At 33.7% G+C, this 24199-nt stretch overlaps 1 protein-coding gene across 1 annotated transcript in view; it reads right to left on the minus strand.

The window, feature by feature from the left end:
• NCAM2 (neural cell adhesion molecule 2) overlaps positions 1-24199 on the minus strand; it is a 128629-nt gene that overhangs the window by 86616 nt on the left and 17814 nt on the right. Inside the window, exons 7-8 of the mRNA XM_053934797.1 lie at positions 15487-15632; positions 839-989 (exon numbers count right to left, since the gene is read on the minus strand). Coding sequence (XP_053790772.1) covers positions 839-989; positions 15487-15632 — 297 coding nt within the window. The remainder of the gene's footprint in view (positions 1-838; positions 990-15486; positions 15633-24199) is intronic.

The following is a 24199-nucleotide window of genomic DNA, read 5'->3' on the forward strand; positions in this document are numbered from 1 at the left end:
TTTATCTTCCCACTGGAAAGAATTTTTCTGTTCAAAGACTCAGTTCAAACAGGCTCATGCAAACTCTACTGGAGATATAAAATAATTGTATCTGGAAATTTCTAGATAAATGGAGTAACAATGAAATAAAAAAAATGATTTTTTGCTTGTTTTTATTTTTTGAAGACCTTTGCCTGTGAACTTGAAGAAAAATTTGAAGAAGCAATTACCCAATGAATTTTTTTATATTTCAGATTTATATCCTCTGATTGGTTTCTCAAGCATGAGACTCTTCTAAACAAAAATAATCTCCTTTTCTCCTGGATAAAATGCAAGAGCTTGGAATAAAGACCATCTCTAAACATCTGTAATAAACATGATAGCTCCAGGAGGGTTTATAATAGTGGCTAGACACCTTTTAGGGATTAGTAAATCAGAGGACTTGGAAACAAAAAAGAATCTTTGTTGAATCTTAGAAGGTTAAGCTCAAGACTTAGCTGCTGCTCAAATCAGTCCTTACTTTATCCCGCTTGAATACTTTTCCTTCCCTTCAGTCTCAACTTGCTCGGAGATTTGAAGTTATTAAGCTTAGCCTTAAGTTAGTGGATAATAACACTGGAATTTGATTTCAGAAGAAATCGTCTCCTACTTAAGTCACCAACACACCAACAAGGGTCTTTTCAACTTCAGAAAAGTCAGGATTTTTCGACAGAGGAATGAGCTACAGGACATGCTTTCTTCATTTATGCAAGTTTAATCATGAATTACCATGAAAAAAATGACCTTCCATTAAGAATGTACTTTTTTTTTTTTTCTTTTAAAACAGATTTAAAAGAGAAAACAAAACGTTAGAACTTACATTCAATATCAAGGTACATGCTCTTTTGGTGCCCACCAATTCTACTTGCCGCTTCACAGTCATATCTCCCTGAATCTGACAACTTCACATCTTTAATATGCAGTGACGACTTTCCATGCTGCCCTTTGACTTCTATACGGCCATCTGGGCTCTGTTTACATTGATTCAGGAAAAAAGAAGGTTTTATATGTTTATATATGTATATAAATGTAGAATTTTTATATTAAACACTACTGATAAGAATGACTAAAAGCATCTCTTCACCCATGGTGAAGTTATTACTGACAGCTAAGCAACTTCTAAATTGCCCAAATAAATAAAAAGAATATAGAAAAACATGTTCTCTTTCTAGGCAGTATAATAAAAGAAATAAGTACATGCTTAAAGGAACATTGTCAAGGGAAAACACAAAATATACCAAATTATGACAGCAATAGTGAACTACATACTCAAAACTTCTTTATGATCTCACTTACTGTGTTATGATGCTGTTAAGAAAAATGCATAGATACAACACTATATCTTAGATTACACATTGCATTATCTCTTGTCCTTGCAACTGCAGCTGCGAAACGGAATAGAAGTAATGCCTCAGACAATGAGCAAATCCCAGAATCTTGCAACTGTTAAAAAAACCTGAACCATAAATGCAACTAGAATTTCTGGATTTCAGTTCCTTTTCATTCCATGGAAAAGGCATGGAAAAATGAATGCTGCCTTTCAATTTTCTAGAACATAAATTTTATGAAAAAACTACCCATAATGACTCTCCTCACACCTCCCAATCCCTCCCCACAAAATTATTTAAATTTAAAGGGTATACAAATATTTGGTAAAATTAAACAAAATAAAGAAAAAGTCCTCTTCTTGATGTTTCAAATATGAAATATTATGCCTGAGGAAAGAGAAGTTATTTTCTTCTGCTCTTTATTTATAGAATCGTACAATACTTTGGGCTGGAAAGGACCTTAAAGCTCATCTCATTCCAGCCCCGCTGCCTGGGTGGAACACCTTCCACCAGATCAGTTTGCTCAGAGTCCCATCCAACCAGGTCTAAACATTTCCAGGGAAGGGATAGCCACACCTTCTCTGGGCAACCTTTGGGAAATTTGTTGTACTTTGTCATCTCTCACTTTTTTTGTTTATGGGGAAAAAACTCCAAATGTGGTTAAAAAAACTGATGTTAACCTACCTTCATTATAGTAAGATGGAAAAGGGATGAAAACCCAGTAACTATTTCACTGCATGATGTTACACTTGAAGCAGATTTTATGTTCAATTCTATAACACACACACTCAGGTTTATGGCATATTACACTCAATACTCACCAAGTGGCAGCTGATGTTTAAGTGGCAGAGATTTTAACTCATTACAATTGTTCCTTGACTTAATAAAGGAAATATGTCACAATTTAGACCTTAAAATATTTGATATAAAGCAGTCAAATGAAGCATGCTGTTTTATCATTATTTCTATAGAAAGAAAAGTATCCTGATCCTATGTAAGAATCCAAGTAGACTGAGTTTTGTTTCCTGTAAAAATGACTCATCATATGTACATAAATTAAAGTTCTTGAATTCTAACCCAGGAGCCAACATAAACCTCTTTGAATAGCAACTTAGACCACTTAACTATCAATTTTAATACTGAAAATTCTATTTCCACAATATGCTCAAAAAAGGAAAATAAAAGTTATGATGCTATTAAACATGTTACAGTAGTGAACATCATGGCTTTTGGAAGGAATTCCTCAGCTAATTAAAATGCAATTAAAAAAATTGTTTTCTAATTTCTGACAAAAAGCCAGATTTATATATATGTAAAGCATATATTTAAATGCTTATATCTATTGTTTATATATATGTAAAGCAAGTTCATTCTGTGACATAGGTAATACCAGTTATGAGTATTTTCTTCTTTTTTTAAACATTAAGCATGTAATACCATGGTCAAAATACATTATTCCTACCTAAAATGTACATACACTTCAGAAATTTAATTTCTGATTTTACCTTGATGGCAAATATATTTCCTTAAGAACTTACATTTAAAATGGTGAAACAACTTGTGACAATGAATCATAGATACAATAGAAAATACTTCACTAGTGATTCATAGTTCAGTATTAATCCCAAATACTTTAATTCATTAATACATATTTCACTATAAGTAATTCCATATATCCCTAGGCACATATATGAGTACCAAGAGATGTATACAAGAAAATAATAATGAAAGTAAGCACAAGTACTCTTAAATTAAATTGGTTTCATAGTAATTTCTCACTCTCTTTTTAGTCTATCTAATTATTTTCTAATACTAATAGAAAAAATTTGACTGTACTCAGTATAATTTTCCTATGTTCTCACATTCTCTTATTCAAATGTAGATGATGTAATATATCTTAGATTTATAGGTAGGATAAAACCCAAGATAATAAATAGTCTGAATAATAGAAGATTTTCATATATCATTTATTCTTATAATCAAATATATGGTAAGAAACATTTTAAGAGGGATTTGCTAGGTTCAAGGTCCATAAAACAAATAAAACAATGGTAGGCAAGAAAATGTCACTAGAATTATAATCAAAATATGCATTTACTAAAGACATTTTCTACTTTTCTTAGGTCCTTGTGTTAAAATTGCTCACTAAATCAAACAAAATTTCTAAAATGTGTTCTGCTTCATTGCTTATAATGTGTAGTATACTATGGCTTCCTAATAAACAATTTTAAAAGTCCTGTTCCCTGAGTCTATTCTGCAAATGGATTGGTGTACAAATCCATAATTAATTTCTTTTACAAAGACACTGCAATACCTGATTAAAAATATACTCCTAGGCTGGCATTCCTGAAGAAAGAAACACATGAAAGAAAACTAGAGTGTAAATACAGATCAAGAAAATTCCATTAAAAACAAAACAAAACAAAAAAAACAACTAATTAAACAAATAAATAAATGAAAATAAATGTTTTGATACAGGTGTCTCTATCTGTGAGAGGATTCCCAGAATATGAGGGAGATTACCACATGCAAATCAAAATGGTAGTTAGTATGGTGAAGTTTTACAAGGACTTCAAAAACACTGGTGTGGCTGTATTACATTTCTTTATGGTATAAATCAGGCAAGAGATATCTCAGTAAATGATTCAAGGACATGTGATGACACAAAAAAAGCACAATAACAGTGCAGTTGAGTATGAAAAAGAGCATTGAAGAAACATTGGGACAAAAATCGAATATGCAGCATTACTTGGAGCAAAAACTGAAGACACACTATTTACATTTTTCTGTTATGTAAAGGACATTATTAAAACCAGGATAAACTGACAAAGCAGAACTTTCTAACCATTGGTAATGCCTTTCTGGGGTTAATTTCTCTCCTGCACTAATTGTGGAGAACACACATTAGTACTATGTCTGGCACCACAACACACCAAAACAAGAAGAGAAAGAGACGCAGGTATGGGAACATTACACCTGCCCAGTAATCCTTAGGAGAAATCCCCACCAGGAAAAAAGCTTTGGAGCTGCCAATGGGCCAAAACCAAAATACAGATATAATCTCTATAAATTAACAATGTCAGTAACTCTGAAGCCTGCCTGAAATAATAACGAATACCCACTAAATTGGGACATTCTTTTTTTTTTTTTTTTCTTTTCAAATGTTATAGCATGAGAGATGTAGAATCTGTATTTTATTTTATTGCTTAATAATGCTAAAGAGCATAAAAGGGACAGAACAAACCCCTAGGCAATCAGAATAGTCTTTGTGGCCCAACACTCATGATTTGTGCTCATTCACTGAATTTCTCAGTATCTCCTCCCACCATGGAGAATGAACAAACACTGAGGTCTCAAAAACTTGAAGTCAAGACAGTTCCATACAGATTTACATATTCTTTGGAAAGAAAAATTATGTTAACAGAACAGAACAGACCCTTACACTCATAGACATTGGAAGAATGATGAAGTCTTCAGAAGTTACATTTTCACAGCATTTTAGAATTCATAATAAAATCTAAGAAATAAATTTTTTTTCATAGTTAATGTTCATTGGAGAATTTCATAGAAATCATAAATAAAAGTGGGATTTTCGAGGCTTTGTGGTGGTGTTTTTTTCCTCATAACTTCATCACCAGCATAAAACTAAAATACAAGTGAAAAGTCTTCAGCAGAGACCGAAAAATGTTTTACTTAGGTAAAGTCACTTTGTGATTTTATCCCCATAAAAAGCATATTGCCTAAATTAGAAAGCAGGAAAGCCCTTTTATTTTGAATACTGACAGCAATCCAGTTCTCTGCCATTGTTAAAGGAAACTCTTCTAAAAAAGTCTGCAAGTAAACCTATCCAAAATGACACCACATAAAAAGTATCTTCTGGAAAAAAAAAAAAAAAAAAGGTGAAAATTGTTTGCACTTGCAATATTCTTACTTATAATATGTAGCAAAACACAAATTACTCCTATGGTAATTAGAAAATGAGAGGTGTTGCATAATTTGAGATTAGTGCTGCAGGTTCTGTAAAAGTACATATATATTTTTGCTTTTGATAACAATTATGTCATACTATACATGTTATTCTACTCCTTGACTTCTTCTGTCATGCTTATGCTTCCTGAATGTCTTGCATAATTTGTAGTTCCACATATGAATATTCCCAAAGGCCTGACCAGCTGATGCTGACCTGACTGGTCTATGCACAGATTCAAAGTCAAGAACCAGAGCTCCCAAGGCAGCACCAGAACAATGGTAATTCTCAATTTCAAGGATTCCACTTGCAGAGTGGATGGGGATGTGATGAGACAACAACATCCACATGGAGACAAGGATAGCTTCTGGAACAGAATAAATTATTCAGGTACCATGGAGTTTTCAATCTGCAAAATTCCACTGCAATTTTGGTAAAATCAGTGTAATTTTTCAGGAGGAGAGGGTTCGCTGATTACAATGCTCAGAAATTGTCGTTTGCTTTCAAACTGTAGAAAGTTGCACTTGGGCATAGGTGGATGGTGTGGTTAGTGGATGAGTTTGATTTATCAGCCATTGCTCCAACTCCCACTGAGGCAAAGTAGCACCAAATGAGATGAAGTTGTAGGGCTGCCAAAACTTGCATTTTGAGTTGGCTGAAAACAAGAACGGAAGGTAAGAACAGTTGCAGAAATTGGTGACTCATTTGTAGCTGGATTTTAGTAATATGCTTGAATGGTTAGAGCAGCTGACTTCCCTCCTTGAGTTTACCATTTGGCTGTCAAAGTACTCCTTCAACCCCTAAAGTCCAAGTGCAAGACTGCAAGAAAAACAATCCCTTCATTTAAAATCTAGACGAGTTGAAATACCTTTATTTGTTTTTCTTTTAATGTTTAAAGCTTATTAATGAGCAAAGTGTCCATAGTTAAAATGTTACGGATCAATTTTGCCTGTCAAATTTACCAAATATATCTTCTGACACCTTCTGTATTTCAGTATTATTTTGGATGTGCACTGCATATATTAACCACAGAAAAGATGAAGAGGTAGTGGCTTAGAATTGAGACTTTTTTCTTTTGCAAAACATGAAGCAATGTACTAAAAAACAGTCACTGTAAGAACATGTAACTTGAGTAAAAGCTGCAGGTGTTTTAAATTTTCAGCAAAGGATCTGTTTCAGATGTACACGGTTGAAGATCCTCATAGATCAGCACCGGGGAGGATTGAAAAAATCATAGTTCTTCCAACTCATTATTTTATCTTGGTTATGTTTCCAGTACACATTACTGAATTTTCAAGGAGAAAACAAATATTGATTAACAGAATCATCTTTGGAATTTCACAAATAACAATTTTTTAGGAATTTTGCTGATTTCAGGTTGTGTTTGCATCCACATGAGAGGTAACTTGAGGTCATATACTTCAGGCTGATGCTTCTTATATGTGAGATTTAAGCAGATCTTAATTGCCCATGAAAATGTTTCTTGAAGCACCATGAAAAATAAGAGCTTCTGCAACCTGACATGCTGATACTAAATGATGATAAAATTCCAGAAGTCTATTAAATGTATGTGACGAGCAATTCCTAGTCTGAAAATCTACCTTTGATGATGAGAGAAAGGGCTGTTAGTCACAACAGCCATCATCGTGTAGAAGCTGATGGAAGCTCCCTTCTGGATTATGGATGGTATATTCACAATATTCCCCATTCTCTTCAGGTAAATGTATTCTATCCATGCACCTGTTGGAGACAGCAGAAAATTCCAGAGTATTGCTATGTGCATATGCCTTAATGTCCAGTGAATCAGAATAATGCTACAGTAGTGTCTTGGACTTCAGTGATTTCTATAGGAGACCTTGTGATATTTTAAAATTTCAGCTTGCTAATTATATATGTCAGCATGCTGCAAATTCCTGAATTTCTAGGAATGTGTTTTTCCACAAAAAAAAATTATTGAAGCACCTATTGGTTGTAGATCTATAGTGCAGCACCAGGGAAGTCACAAGAAAACCTAATGTTGAAGAAAAAAATATTGTTGCTTTGATTTTCTGTTCAGCTGCAGACACACTATTTACTTTTATAGAATGCAGATTGTAAATGGCAGCAGGTTCTATGCAGGTTGTTAGCATCATGTACAGTCTCAGGAAAAAATGTGATCTTGAATGCTTCGTACAACTTTTTGAAATTATGAACTGATATTTCATTGATTCATGCTGGCATTTCTTTCAAAGTTTAGTCATTATGCAAAGAGATGACACATGAAATCCTGACACCAAACACTTACTACGACATGAAATGAAAAACTGAACTTCTTTCCTTCATTGGTTTTTGCTCAACAATGAATATGTAAGAAAAATATTTGAGAAAAATGATCAGCATCCATTCAAGATTATTTCTGCTAAAGATGAAAATCCTAGATGTAAATCACAAATCTTAATGATGCAAATCACAAGAAAGAAATGGTTGATGATTTTTAATAGCAAAAATATTAGCATCATATCAAATAAACTTGTAGAGTAGAACAAGCTTTAGTGTTGCCCATGACAAATGACAACAGTAACCACAAATGAGTGTTTATAACAGAAATACTACAACTCCAATAATTCCATATGTACTTTGTAATTAGATATCCCATTTCACTCATAAATACAGTATTTAATGGCTTTATTCCTAAGAATTTTGCTGATCTGAATCTACTCCAACACTGCTATTATGCCATTAAAATAGGTGACTCAAATGGATTCAGGCCAGCAAAATTCTCAGGAAGAAGACCTTTAAGTACAATGTTCTTTTGAATACAGACCTCACATAAAACAGCCACTAAAAATAATGATTTTACTATACAATTGTATCTTAGGTTAGACAATCAAATATTACTGTAACTTGGGAATGGAGGTTGTTGTTTAGTGTATTTTAGTGACCAGAAAGTGAAAACATAGGGAAAACTTGGAAAGAAAAAAAAAAAACTGTGTCTGGGCACACATGAAGACAAATCATGTCAACTTACTGCACTAAAAAATGGACAAAAATAACTTGAAGCTGACCGAAGGCAAGGTGATGAATTGTCAATCCTTTTCTACTCTTTTTTTACCTTTTTTTTTTTTTTTTTTTTTTTTTTTTTTTTTTTTCTTTAAAGAAAAACAAGCACTGTCAGCCTGCCTCTGGTGGTGGTGTCTGGGTGATTAAAACAAGGAAAGGAAAACTAGGACAATTTTGTATAACAATTTTTGCTATAGTGTTATTTTCCCCCCTTTATTACTTAGATAATTTGAATTAAAATGTTTAAGTCATTATAAGTGAACTAAGAATAATTGCTTGGTTTATTGTGTTTAAACTGATATTACTTGGACTGATAACAAATTCTTAGATATATACAGGTTGTATATCCCTCCTGCCCATGAAACTTTTCTGTAATATATGACAACCTTTAAAATTACTACTACTGCGAGAATTTCAAACAGAGCTTAATTCATGAGTCTATACATTAATTTCATTTTCACAGAATTCGTATTCAAACTTTAACTCAGTCTAGCTTTAGTTGCAGGGATAACTGATGTAGTGAGGGTATGTAGAAAAAGAAAGAAAAGGGAAGGAAAAAAAAGACAAACCTGAAACAAATCACAATTTGAGTTTCTGGGTTGTTCAGTAGCTGTATGCAGCTTGAGGTCCCTCCCAATATACTGTGAAGTTGATGTATATTTGACTAAATTTATTATGGCTAACAGCAGATAGGAAGTCTGTCTGGAAACTGGGCTGCAACAGAGACCTGCAGGGTAAGCAACAAGGCTCCCTTAGGAGAAGGAAAGTCATGGAGGGCCAGAAAGAGGCACAGCTTGAGTCACAAGGTGAAGGGAATTGTCAGCAGGACAGATCCTAACCTCACAGATCACAAATTCTTTGCTCACAAACACTGATAATTCTGGAGGGCTTTTTTTTCAACTGAAGAAGCAAAAGGAAATTAGTGCAGTAGCAAGCAAATTGAGAAAGTGAGGTAACCCACACATAACTAAAGGGCATATGTTTTCAAATAATTTTATTTAATTGATGTCCTGAATACAGTTCTCAGTTTCTCTATTTACATGTCTATATTGATAAATATGGATATAAATAAAAGCTTATGCTGGATATATCAGCTAAATTGGATATTTGTTATTACAGAAAAATGTTGTGCTCCTAGAGTTTGAAATAAGTTGGGAAGCAGAGACTGTAACCCATATGTTATTTTCCTGAGGAAAGTCTCTTTGAGAAACAAAACCTTTAAGCCAGTCTATTTCTTATTTTCAGTCAGCTCGCAGGATTCCTGACTCAGCTGTACACATCAGGAAACTGAATATATTATTAAATTATCAGAAGTTATGTATTAGTACATCATTGAAGAAACAGATCTGTAATAACACATTAACTGAAGAGACTAAGTGGATAAATTAATGACAGCTGAAATATTAGTCACAGCTCTAGAATTCTCTGGTATGCAGGTAATTGGGAGGGAAGACTGGGACCTGGAGGAAAGTAATCATTTGCTGTGTGAGGAAGAAAAAGAGAAAGGAGGACTGAGTAAAAACTGTCAGAAAAAGCCCTTTAACCAAGTTATATAACCCTGAGGAATTTAATGTTATGTATAGGCTACCTATAGGACATATTAAAGCATGTTAGATTATCATCTTGCAGTAAAGATTTCTTAAGTCATGCAATTTTATCACAAATGTTACAACTTCATTTGCACAAGCAGGAATTTATAGAAAGGCAAAAAAATATCATTTTATTGCTAATAACATTATTTATGCAGCACTTAGAAATTTTAATAACATAGGTTGAGTCCATGCATAGATGGGAGTTCTTTTGACTATGAATCAAAACTCAGACCTATTTCCCACTTATGCAGTCCTAAGAAATATTGTTTGCTGAATTTTATAAGCTGTCAGTAATGGGTGGTGCAAAGAGCCTTTACTTTTCCCAATGTATATAAATAAGACTTTTGCATAATGCTTTAGATGATGTTTCACAGCCTCCTAACTAGCAAGACATTCACTGATACATCATCATTGTCCTGTTAAAGTATCATAATTTCACTGTGTTTGGGAACTGGGAACTGGTATTAGTAGAAAAAATACTTTTTGAGTAGATACACATGCACAGATTGCACAGTGTGACAGGAAAACATATATTTTTTATAAGCATACTAAGGACATTAATAAATCATCAAGAACTAATTCTTACACAGAGCTAGGTAAAAAAACAAACAAACAAACAAGGGATTGAAAAATTGAATACAGGCCTTTGCTTTCATCCTGACTTTGTCAAAACTTTTGAAGACTTAAATTCTCCTAATATATACAGGTATTCAAATTGTCTTTCGGGTTAGGAAGACTGCAGACATTTTAATAGCATAAAACACATTTTTGCCAGCATTGCATTTCTGATTTTGCCACTGATTGTGCTTGCTCTCAATGTAAGCAGAATATAGAAATTGCAACAGTTCTTATGTGTCTTGAGAAGATCCTGTAAGATCTAACATATAAGTGACCCTCTTGGTCAAATTAATTTATTTACCTTCTTCCAGTCACAATATTCTTGCTCTCTACGTCTTAATATGTGAAGCCCACTAAAATTCATTTGAGGCTTAAAAACAAAATAGAAGAGTATTTTGATGATTGATTGAATTGTTTGCAGAGCATTTCAACTGCATCATCAAACACAGCTGTGGCTGGCTACTTAAATTGTTCTGGTTTGCAGGCCTATGTCAATATTGCAACAACGAAAACATTTTATGATATTGTAAGTAGGAACTTTTCCCATAATATGCAGGTGAAACAGGTTATAACAATTTTGTCCAATACAGCAAAGAGATTGGCCTTGTACATTTCCCAGCTATTCAAAGGAGAATTATTCACGAAGAGCAGGATTTGGATAGCTCAGAAAAGAAAAAAGATATTTCCTGGAATCAAGTAAAATACCCTAGATACAGCTCTGTTTTCTGTAATTCATTTCAAATAAAGACCTGATCCTTGATAAGCAAGAATTTAAGAGGGCTCACATTTCAAAAAGAAGGACAACATATTTCACTGACACTGTAAGACTGCTTCTTTTTGTGCAGGGAAAACCAACATAAACAGGGAGTAAAAAAAATCAGATTCTTTTTATTAACATTTGTAATAGATGAAGTGAAGTTAATGGGCTTGGAAAAATTAGATGTGACCTTTCAAAGAAAAAGACTATCTTTGCCTATTGCTTCATCATGAAAACTATGAAAAACTCTTCAAGCTCCACTCTACAAATATTTATGATTTGCATGCAAATACAAAATGAATTCAAACTTGGAAAATAAATTAATTATTAGTCTGAACTCTGCAATATTTAGAAACAAAGTCACAGGGAATTTCACAGGGAGAACCAGGTTATTGCAATGGAAGAAAGTAGAATCCAAACTGTTTCTGCAGAGTTCATTATAAAATTAAAAATCACAGGTTGAGTTTTCCTTGTTGGTACAAGGAGAATAGTATAAGGAATTTAAGAGACATTCAGCAAATCTGCATGAAATAGAGTACATAGTACAGTAAAAAATAGAGTATAAAATCCTACTCTAAATCCAACACACAAGTTGCAACTGGGACCTCTCTGTATTGGCTTCTTTCATTCATTTTATGTGTTTAGATTATAAATTCCTCAGGGTATGCAGCATATGCCTCTTTGGACACATGCTGCATACAGTGGAGCCACTGTCTCATATCAAGCCCCATCTGTTATTGTGATTTGTATTCCAAAACAGGGCTTGAAATGGTAATTACAAATAATGTTGATCAGCATTCATATTTCTGCTAGAATTAGGTACTATGAAAGTGGGGCACTAAACTCTGTCCTCACACTTCTGCAGTACACACAGGAATCCGTGACAATTTTGTATCAGCAATCAGGATGTGCTGTCCTTCAGGAATGTGTGTAGAGATGTATGTGCATATCCAAAATCCATTTCATAACTGATTATGCCAAATTGAATCCAATCACTATCCTTCCTCCTGTTCTAAAAAAAGAAACCCTTCTCCTGCCTCCTCTTTTTACTGGGAAAAGGGCCAGGCCTGCTGGATGCATGGTGGTCTGTGGGAATGTGCCATTTCAAATCCCAGCTGAAAGGGGCACAGCCAGGTTGGCACATCAGTGCAAGGACAGGCAGTGCTGGGGACTCAGGGACTGGAAGGACACAGGCAGTGTACATGAATCAAGCTGAGAGCTTTAGCTTGACACTGAAACAGCAGATGAAGCTGTGGCCTTGGACTAAGCCTCCATTTCCATTCTTACACCTTTAATGGTGAGACAAACACCTTCCAGCATGCACTGCCATTCATTTATTCAACCTTACCCACCCCCCCCCCCCATGTATTTATGGGCTATACAGCCACAGAAGGATTACAGAGGTCATTTAATGTGACCTCCTGGAAAACTTTTCATTTAACTTTCAAGAGAAGTCAGAGAAAAGGGAAAGACCCCTTTATTTCAAATTCTTAATGAAATAGAGACCACACACTGTGTGGTAGATTGTTCTAAGAGCTAAATGATAAAAGGACAGAGGAAAATGCTTCTTTGCTTCTGGTTTGAACTCACTTGGCTTCAACTTTCAAATACACACTTCTGAGGTACTGAAAATCCTTTATCAAAGCTGCATTTTCCAAAGAGATAATTATAGAGTTCATACTCATTAATATTATCCTCCTTAAGCCCAGCTGGGCTACTTCTTTGATCTATGACTTTGGTGCATATTTTCCATTCTTCTGGACACAATAAATTCAAAACTCAGGAAAGTCTATGTACCAGTTATAAGATCTATCATTGGATAGAATACATTTTGAGTCCATGCAGGCTCAGAATGATCTCACATTTAGCAGTCTTCCTAATCCACATGAGGCATGTTTACATTTTAGTAAAATAAGAACCATATGATTGAGAAGCTACATACTAAAGTTAATAAAAGTAAAATTAAAAAAATAAGAACAGCATTTTATGTATTCTTTTAATGATCATTGTGTTAATATTATTGTTTGAACAGTTTTTCCATCTTCTGTGGAAAAAATCATCCCCTAAAGATACTCTTATTTCAGCAAAAATGATGAATAAGGTGCAGTTGATATAAAGAAAAAACTGACCCAAAAATTCAAAATATTAATCCCTTGAATAAAGAAAATTATTTTTATGTTTATGCATAATTTATGTTGTTGCATGATGGGATATTATTTTAAAAGTTATCACATATAAGTAATATTTTCAATTTAAGACTATGTTCTATGTTGCTCTACCTCTATTTCTTCAATTCACCTTTTCCTTCTCTTTCTGTGTGCAAAACACTGCTGTATTATTTAACAACTATTCAATAATTTAATCACTGCCAGTTTTGTTCCCTAGTCACCTAATTTGGTAGGAAAGCACAAGCCAAGCTTTTGGCAACTCAGAGCAGGAGGACCATGGGGCAAATATAGCAGCATATTTTATAGGTCAAGGACATATTCAGTATTTCAGAACATTTATTCAAGATTCAGCAAAAACTCTCCCATGAGCAATACACAGAGTTCTTTCTTTGGCAAGAACAAAGGAAAGCACATAACTGTATTTATTCTCATTCTTTTTATCTTCCACATAGAGTCTGTCAGCACACCTGACACCATTGCAATCTATATTCACTTCAGTAGGAAGTGAATATAGATTTTCTTTTGGTTGTCACTATTACTGAGTTGAACCACATTTCGGAGAATATTCCTGCAACACGTCAGTTAAACCACCTGCAGCTGGAATTAAGAATATAAGACTGTCTTATACAAGCACTGGATAAACTTCAGGTTTCAACTGCACCAACATTTTTGAGCTTTTTTCTGCTATTTTATCTCATTTTCAATATCCTTTATCGAAAGTTATTTTGGGAACATTTCAAACATAAGTGAGTGGCTAACATTTGTAACCTTTGAACAAAGCATAGTTTTTGCAAGTCAGAAAGATGACCTTTAACTTGAAATATTTAAAGAAGAGAGAAACTACTTTGTCTTAATGCAAAACTGTTAGAAAAAATAATATATAAATACTGCTATATTGCTCCAAAGTGGAAATCACGAACAGGAAAATGGTAGACAGAGCCTCACATAAACTGCCTCAGTTCCAGAAAAGGTTCAGACCAGATCAGACCTACTCCTTTAGAACACAAAAAATTAAAGTACATAATTCCTTAACATACAGCAATTCCCAATAAACTAAGTGACATACTATGTAACTAATTCCATTTTTGGCATGATTGTTATCTATGTTTTTGCCTTTGTGTGTTTTTTAGGCAACAGCTATGAATATGCAAGAAGAAAGTATTTTACTACATAATTACCTAGCTTAAAAATTATAAATTAGTTACCCAAAAAGATGGTATCTCTTACTTCAACCACTACAGAGAAATTCTGTAGTCGATGTCAGGAAATGAAGAAGAAAATACTTGCTCAAATACTTAAATAATTATTAAAAAGGGAAAAATAAGAACTTTGAAGAAACACAGCTTGCTATAAGCATGGTCAGGAATTGCATTGCACCATTCCCTTTTCATTTCACCATTGCACCTAATTTCCACCTAATTTCACCATTCCTCCTTTTCCCACACTAACTGACTTTCTCCATTGTCATACTGCAATCTTTCTCTACTCAACTTACTTTTGTAATAAAATATTAAAATGGGGAGACAAAATGGGAAAATAGGCTCAGTTTGTCTTCTGTGAGAGGAAAAAAATGGAAGAGAAAAGGGGAAGTGGGAAATAAAGAACTACAAAGTATTCATATTTTTAAATTTACAATATCTTTAAGGTCCACTATATTTTGAGGATTGCTGGACAGAATCCAAATATTCTGGAGAAGGACTATGTGTAGCCATAATGATCAAGATGGAATTGAAACCATTAGTAGGGATTATGTATGACAATTTAAGCTATGGAGATGAATTGCCTTTCAGCATTTGATTGCTTTTTTCTTTTCTTCTTTCCTTTTTAATTTAAAATTTAGAATCTCCATGTCTCACTTACTGCCTTAGAAAACAGCAATTCCTTCCAATTCCAGAGGAATCTAGAATTAATCTATCTCCAAATTAATTTTCTGCTTACAAGAAGAAGATTAGGTAGACAATGCATATTTAGATCTTTTATATATTAGAGGTAGATTTACCTTGTCACCTTCAGAGAAAGTCATTCCATCAATGGCCCTTTTCCAAGTAATCTCTGGGACAGGTTCTCCTTCTGCTTCACAGATGAGAGTTGCTTTCCCATTCTCAAATGTGGTTTCATTTTTAAGTTGTATTATTTGAGGCTGCACTGTTAAAAATACAAATTGCATTACTGATCCTGCACAAAGAATGTCATATCAAAATCTATCTTTAAAACCACTTTTTTTTGTCAAACAACTTTTTTTTTTTAATTAACTAAAGTTTTAATGTTATTATCTATAAAAGCAATTTTCTGACCTCAAGTTGCACAGCAACCGTTTCTGTATGCCCCATGAGCTGGACATCCTGCTCCCTTGGTGGGGAGGAGTGGGATGGGTCCTGGCTGGTCTGGCTTTGTGGCTGTATTTGTATGTTTTTTTCCCCTTAGGAACAAGCTGCCCAGGAGCTTGTGGAGTCTCCCTCCCTGGAGATGACCAAAGACCAGCTAGACTTCTCTTGAGACATCTGTTCTGTCTGACTCTGCACTAGATGGTCTCCAGAGGTGCTTTCCTATCTCAGGAATTCTTTGATTCTATAATAACCAGTGTTTGTCTTCAAATGCATATTATTCAGGAAAAAAAAAAGGGAATTATTACCATTCTTTGACTTTGATCTTTAGCAATGTTTCACTGGCCTACATGAATTACAGAATTTAACAAAATCCTCCAGCAACAAACATATTTCACTGATATTAACACTATGGAGAATTGAAGAGTCTTCTGATACAAAGGTGTTCATCCTTACTTACCAAGTAAACTGTTAGCAAGATAAATTTTAAAAAGTCCAGATACTGTTTGAATTCTTCAAATTATTCCACTTTATAGCCTCAATTACATATCAGCTACATCTTTCAATCTATATTGCACCTTATCAGGTTATTTATACTTACAGTACAATTTCTGGTTACATGTGAATACGTTTACATTGAGATTTATCTGTACAATATCACACAAGAATTCTGTATTGGTACTGTGCATATAATATTATTCTCTTTCATGACATTCAAGTATCTTCATTAAAATCTTTTTTTGTCCTATATATTACCTCATATATAATGTTTAATAAGTTTCTCTGAACCTATTCCCCTTGTACATTGAAGAAGACACTCATCCCCCTGGAAAACCCAACATGCAATCCTGTAATAAGAATATGATTCAATATGTTTACACCCAAAAGCAGTGAATAAAATTTACATGAGTAAATCAAAATTGGGCAGCTCTTAAGATTAACTTCACCGGCTTTAAGTACATTTGTTGAAAACAATTTATTTTATTAGCAGTTTCTCACTTTTGAGGAAGCACTACAATAGTGTATTCTTTATGAAACAGAAAATAAAGAGACATAATCTATCTTCTAATGGGGTTACTAAAGTGTGTGCTCTGGAGAACAGCAATATTGGCTTATGTTCATAGATCAAAATGGGAAAGATAATCATTCTGGTTGCAATGGGCACCAGGAGAGCTTCTTGACCAACCCCCTCATCAACACAGCATCAACAGACCCTGTTCAGGTCAGACTGCTCAGGGATTTGTCGAGCACTATTTCAAAAAACGTCATGAACAGAGAGTAGACAACCTCTCAGCAGCCTATTGCACTGCCTGGCTGTCCTGGTGAGGGGTGTTTTCCTTATGTCCAGTCTCCTGCTTCATTTTATGACTCCTCAGTTATAAGTATTGTCTCACAGATGGTACATTCAACATCATCAAGAAGAATAATAAAAGCAGGTTCAAACTTGCTATCAATAGGCACGTCACCTACCTTTTATCCATTCCCTCCACACAATTCTTGGTCTTACTTCTCATTCCTTTTCCCATATTCCTTCTGTTGCTTCTCTACTGTCTGTTCACCCTTGACTATTATGAATAAACTATTGTGAATAATTGACTATTATGAATAAACTATTGTGTGTTTACTGCATAGAGATGAGAAACAAGTAGCATTTTACCTAAGAAAGCACTGAACCAATATCCTGCTTCATTAATATATAATCTATGGTGAATGAGAGCATGTGATGAAAGAAAACACCCTGAATGATCAAGAATTCTTGAAATGTCAACTGGATGGAAATTTACTGGATGCAGTAGAAGGCAGCAAACAAATCATTACATCAGGATATAAATTTGGCCAAGAAAATACAAAACTCCTCTGTGGTACAAAAAGGGATGTCAGTGGAAAGACTTAAAAATCCCACCACTCCAAACTTTTGGAGTTTATGTTAAACTCCAAAATAACTTTAATTATTACTCTTACTTTCAGGATCATTCAAATGCCCATGAAATATTTCACCTTGGTACTCAAGCACTCTATTTCTATAGCCATATCATCTGGCTACAAAATAAACTACTCTATCCTTTCATTACTTTGATGTATCATCATCCCTGGAAAAAAGGAAAGAACTATAGCAGACTTTTTTTTTTTTTTTTTAGAAGGATCATACATAGTGTTTCATGCCAAAGAAATCTCAAAAGTTATAATTATTTCCATCAAAACACAACAAACAATGTAATTTTCTTAAGATGATATATGTTCCAAAACACAAAAATAATTCTTAACCTTAGACTTATTCTGAATTCCTTTAAGGCCTTTTTCAAATGGATCACTACAAGAGAAAAAGTTTTAGCTTGACATTTTAGACAAGAGTACCTGACATTTAAAGGAATAAGCACTGATTAATCATCAAATACATCTAGCTGACAGTTATTACTTGGAAGAAGAGAGCTCATATGGGGGATATTATTTAATTAATTCATTTTTGTAGGTCACAAGTCATAACTTACTATTGACTGGAAGTTTTTACACTGTTTGAATACTTTTCAGTGACATTTTGAACATTAGAAAATATTAAAATACATTTGTGTACATGTAAATAAAACTATTTGAAAATGCCAAAACTAATACTGACAGAAATACTGGAACAGTCATTTCCCCCACCCTCCTGCCTCCAATTTTTTAACTGTTCTTTCTAAATTGATAAGGTAATTTTCAAACTGGGTTGGTATTTGCTTTTTGTATGCTAGAAAATATGAACCAAATAAAAATACAGAGCCTTGGAATGCAAATTCAAGAAGCCTTCAGGGTTTTGCTGCTTTCTTCAGACAAAAATATTGAAATATAGATGTTCTGATGTAGTTGAAACTTTTGTAAGCTAAATGACCTGGTTTAAATGAAAGAATATAGAATATAGAAAGGAGCTAAACTTCATTAAAATTATTTAAGGTAAGGAACTATTATTACTAGATAAACATTATTAAATATGAACAGAATGATGATGCTAAATAAAGAAACAAGATTTACTCATTGGAAAGTTTGTTTTCTGAGCCAAGAAAGTAGGTTTTTAGTTTTCTAACACTTCCTTAGTAAACAAGTTTCTCTCAGAATCCTTCATTGGACTATTCTAGATTTGTCTCATGGCTGTGTCTGTACAGCCTCCTCATAAAGCTTATGATGAACATGGATAGCAGTCTGAAGGTTTTGCTTACAACCAGTTTCTTGGAAAAGGTACACAATTTATTGAATTCACAGATTTCTACCCATACCTTTAAGAAAGAGTTTCATCAGACATGGAAAGCAACACATATATAAAGCTTGAGATAGTCTAGTTTCATCAAAAGAATTATTTTAAGCAGTTTGATATTGATACAAACTTGCTTGTACTGGTGAGAGGCCTGGTGTATGTCTGTATGGCTGCCTGATGAATCACTTGATTAATACATCCCAGGAGGAATCATCCCTTCCTGCTGTCCTCCTGCACAGACACATTTGAATCAGGTGGCAAAACTGCAACCCCATCCTCCTGGAAACTCCTGGTACAATTTGAGCTTAGCAAACAAGCTAGAGCCCAGCATGGAAATATCTAAGAAAGAGTTTTCTGAAATTTGATTCCTTTTATGATAAGGATTTGCACACATACCAGTGTGAAATGCTGACCTGACTTTGCACACCATGAACTGAGTCTCTCTCTTTGGATGGTATTATTGAAACATGTTAAAATGCTATTACTCATTCACACTCAGAAGACTTTGTCTTCTGGGACAACTGTCATCACTGTCTTTACAGATTGGATATTTTTTATTTTAAAAAGTATAAGTATTCCAAAAAGTGAGGAAGCAATGAGGCGGAAAAAGGAATGCAGAAAATGCATGAACTTCTAATGATGCCTCAGGTTTTAGCTTTTATATTTTTCACATTCTGTGCTGCTTTAATGTGTAGTTCTGAGCTTCCTATTCGGGGATAGTAAGCTCTCTTCACAGAGTAGGTAGACAAAACAATTCCTTCTCTAGCTGGGGACCAAGGACAAATGATCCAAATCTCAGGCCCAAGAGCATAAACAACAGTGGACTGAAGAGAGGAAAACAAGAAGGATGGAACTTCATAATCTAAAGTTATAATTGGACAATCAACTCCAATATGCTAATGGACCAGAACTTATAAAAGTGTGGGACCTCATGACTGGTTGCCCATTTTGTGACCATTTTGGGTTCATCTTGGGTGTAGCCCTGGCTTGGCTCTTGTACTGCCCAAGGTGTATCCATTGAGGCCTTTTAATAAATGCCTACTTTATTATTTAACTCCGCCTAGTCTCTGTTCCAGGTCAGCCTTCACAAGGCATCACTAACATTACATCTGTAAGTGTTGAGCTGTACTTTGTGAAGCTACAGTTGGTGAACTTCATGATATCTGGGAGGAGCAGGCACAGATAGCTCCATACACAGATCCATGGCATTCTCCTTCTAGAGGTATCAGTGAATTCATATGAAAAGCTTACATGTATGTATAGAATAGCATCTCATGACAAACAAAACAAACCACAAAAAGCATATTAAGACACATATAAATTTACTTACTAAGCCCAAAAGAAAATTATTAAGGTATGCTCCAGGCACTATAAAAAGGAATGCAGCATTAAGACTGAAAATAAGGGAAAAATTTAGACAACTCATCACCCCAATCTCAGAAGCACAAGACAACCTTTTTGGTTCCAAGATGAATGGATTTTGAAGGACTAAATTAACATAAAAGTTTTGAATTTTGGCATTTGGAACAAACACAAGTGGGATGAGATAGGAGAGGTCCATTATATTTCCTCCTATCTGGCAGATGACACAAAATATATTAATAACAGCATATAGTTTCTCAATAATAAATAAAAATTACATTTTGAAAGTAAAAAATGGAAAAAAAACTTTTCCAGTAAACAACATTCAGATTATAATTAAAAAGGCATTTAGAAAATAAAAATAGTATGCTTTTAAACTATGCATTAAGTACAAAGTGTCTTTTGTAATGCTTTTGTAAAGTTTTTGAGGTATCCCCTCATTTGATTTTCATGAAGTCATTTATCAGAACCTACTGAAATGCCAATAAAATACTTTTACAAAAAGTATTACTCAGATTGCCCTCTCACTGATTATGTAGGTAAAACACCTATATCATAGAGAACTTCAAATTAACTTATGCTAGAACTCCCTTTAAGTTTTTATTTTTATTGATATTGATTAAAGAAAGAATATTTTTTCTTTCCAGGAAAATAAATTATTAAACATATAGATGTAGCTTTCTGTGGCCTAAGTACAGAAAAGAGAATATTTGTTGAAAACCTCAACGTTAAGTATCATCAAATTGTATAACCACGTATTTGAGTGATAAAGAATAAGAAATAAACAACTAGAGCAAACAAAATTAAAATCCTAGGAATATAAACACTATTCATATTAAGCACAAATATATCTTTAATTAAAGCAAATTTTGTTTCATTTCGTCTGATTATATTTTTTATTCTAACATAAATGAAGACTACTGTCATCACCTTGGAGAAGGAATGATGAAGAAATTAATGTTTACTTTGGAAAAAGTAAGAAAATGTAGGATGCTTCAATGTATTGAATTTATTGACTGTTCTTAAATCAACTGCTTGTTATTATATTATTTTTGGAATTTTTTTTGAGCTCTCCATAGATGTAACAATGTGGTATTTCATAATTAAAAATGGTAATTTAGATGTATCTAAACACACAAATTTATAAATATGGCTAGTTACTAGTGAAAAGAAAAAAGGAAAAAATAAAGTAGAACAGCATGAGTGAAAGTGATAGCTACCAAATCGAGATACAGAGGATATTTTTAAAGAATTCAAGGATGAATACCTATGGTTTCAAACTGTTCAGTAAACAGTTTGTAAACATAAATGAATTTGAATTAAAAACCTTAGCACAAGTTCTAAGCATTAATAGATAAGATATTTTAGGTAGCAATTGCTAACGATACAGAAAAAAAGCTATAGCAGATAAGAGGAAGCCAGACAGAGATAATCAAGTCATATCAACAAAGACTGAGAGAAACAGATTTTTCTCTCTTTTTAGAACAAAGTAGTGATACAGATGAACTGGAGAAGGCAGGGTATATGCCTATAGGTTTCCACACATATATCAGAGCTGCAGAAAAACTGTCAGAGTAAGCATTTTATATCAGAATAAAAAAGGGTTTTTAGCATTGATATTGAAAATAACTCAAAGTTTAACAAAATATTCTAGGTCATGCATGAAAACCGAATATGTGGCTATTACATGACATTGAAATCAACATGTCTATTCAGAAGTCCTGTGTTCTAGAAAATTTAAGTAGTGAATTCTATAATGTTACTATTATATTTATTGCATTATGGTTATATTACTGTTATTATGAGTTTTAACACTGCCAGAGCCATGTTGTAGAAACACTAGTCATTGCCCTAAGGAGTTTGCATTGTAAATTAAAATTAAAGATAGCAGACATGTGAGACAAATAAGCTAATGAAGTGGAAGAGAAAAATGCAATTTAATAGGTCAATTTAACATAAACAAGTTGTTTGTGTACTATTTAGCTATAATAACCAGCCATCTGCCTTGCCATTTTCAGATTGACGCTTTTTTTTAACACATTTAATGGAAAAAAGATAAGTAGTTGTTGGCTGTATATATGACTGTGTATAATCTATGTGAAAGAGACAAGTGAAGTTTACTGTAGGAGACATTAAAATCCTGCTCCATTACAAATTAGCTATAACCTCTTAGGATAGAGATGTGGGAGACACCCTAGAGAGTTCTGTGGAAACTTAAACATAAGAAATGATTTTCCATGCAAGAAAGAAAATACCTAAGAAATTTAGGAGCTTAGGATATCATGAAAACATTAAGGATGTGTAGGTTCATAATGGATTTAACCAACTCATTGTATCCATTAAAAGAGTGGAGTTGCTTTCCATGGAGTCCCCAGAAAAGTGGTTGCTAAAAGATGAAAAAATATATGTGGGAAATCCTCACTCTTAGTCTGGTGTCTCCTTTTCCCTATCCCTTTCATTAAAAATTTTCCTTGCTCTAGGGAAGGAAATAAACCAAATAAATTTCAGGCACACTTAAAATTACTTGTATAACACACACAGTTATTTCTTACTAAAATTTCCCTAAATTAATATTAAAATTAAAAAGTAATTTCTATTCCTTCCATTGATTTTTTTTTTTTAAGTTTGGAAATAAAGTTGAATGAAATATTTTAGTTTTCCAAACCAAGATGCTGTACTTCTTGAGGTGGGGATAAAATTTAAGATTTTATTTCATTTTCTTTCCTTTGAAAAGAAATTGAGAATAACTCTCAAGTACCTCAGAACAACAGCCCAATGGTTAGGCAATCCTGGAGTACGGAGCTGGAGACAACACAGCATAAGGAGTTTCTCCAAGAGGAGACAGTGGGATAGATGTGAGCACAGCCATGTTCACCTGACACCATGGCTTCAGCCTCAGGCTCCCAGACCCCAAATGCCAGCATTATACAACCCAACATCTACCTTCCTCAATGCCATTTATCAGATTATTCTCTCCTGTTAGAACTCTTTCATAAATTATTACTAGCTTTAGCTAGGAATTAATGTTAAACACTAAATATTTGATTTTTAACTAGGAATTAATTTCCTCTGTCCTAAGTATGGCATTTAGCTGTTCAAATAGAAATTAACTTTCTCTATAATACAAGCTATATTTAATGTAAAAAACCCCAACACTTTCATTTTTGTAGGTTTTTCATAAGTAAGTTACAGCCTTTTTTTGCACAGTGATTCTGAGGGATGTTTTCTACATTCTCACAAATACCTACTCTCACTAGGTTATATTGCAACAAAACTTCAAATAAATTATCAGTTCTATGTAAAGGAGGGAGTCATTAGCACAGTTGGGGTGGTTGAACGTAGAAAGAGAAATAAGGGTTTTGAGGTTATTACTTCTATCCTTTGAAGCTCAGCACACACAGCATTTTTGTGACTATATCTGCAATTGTACACTTAAAAAATAGATGTCAAGAAAGATAAATTGAAAAAAAATATTAGGAAGATCTCTGCATGGCATTGCCTTACTAAAAACCCTCACTGCTTAGAAGTCAAGATAACCTGCTTTTCCCCCTTTCAGAATTTCCCCCATTCTCCTCTTGGTTTTCTTTCATGCAGTCAACTTCTAAATTGAAACCAGAGTGAATTAACTATTTAACACTCCACTGTATATGTGAATAGCAGAAAAGCAAATGCTGAAGATAACTTTTTCAAAATGAAATTCAGATGTAAAGGTTTAAGTAGCCAACAGGGAGGAAAGAAGTTGTAAAATCATACTTTGCTGCATCAGTAGGCACCTGGCAGAAATTTGTGAATTAACACTT

Source organism: Vidua chalybeata, chromosome 2, assembly GCF_026979565.1.
Source record: "Vidua chalybeata isolate OUT-0048 chromosome 2, bVidCha1 merged haplotype, whole genome shotgun sequence".
NCBI classification, from domain to species: domain Eukaryota; kingdom Metazoa; phylum Chordata; class Aves; order Passeriformes; family Viduidae; genus Vidua; species Vidua chalybeata.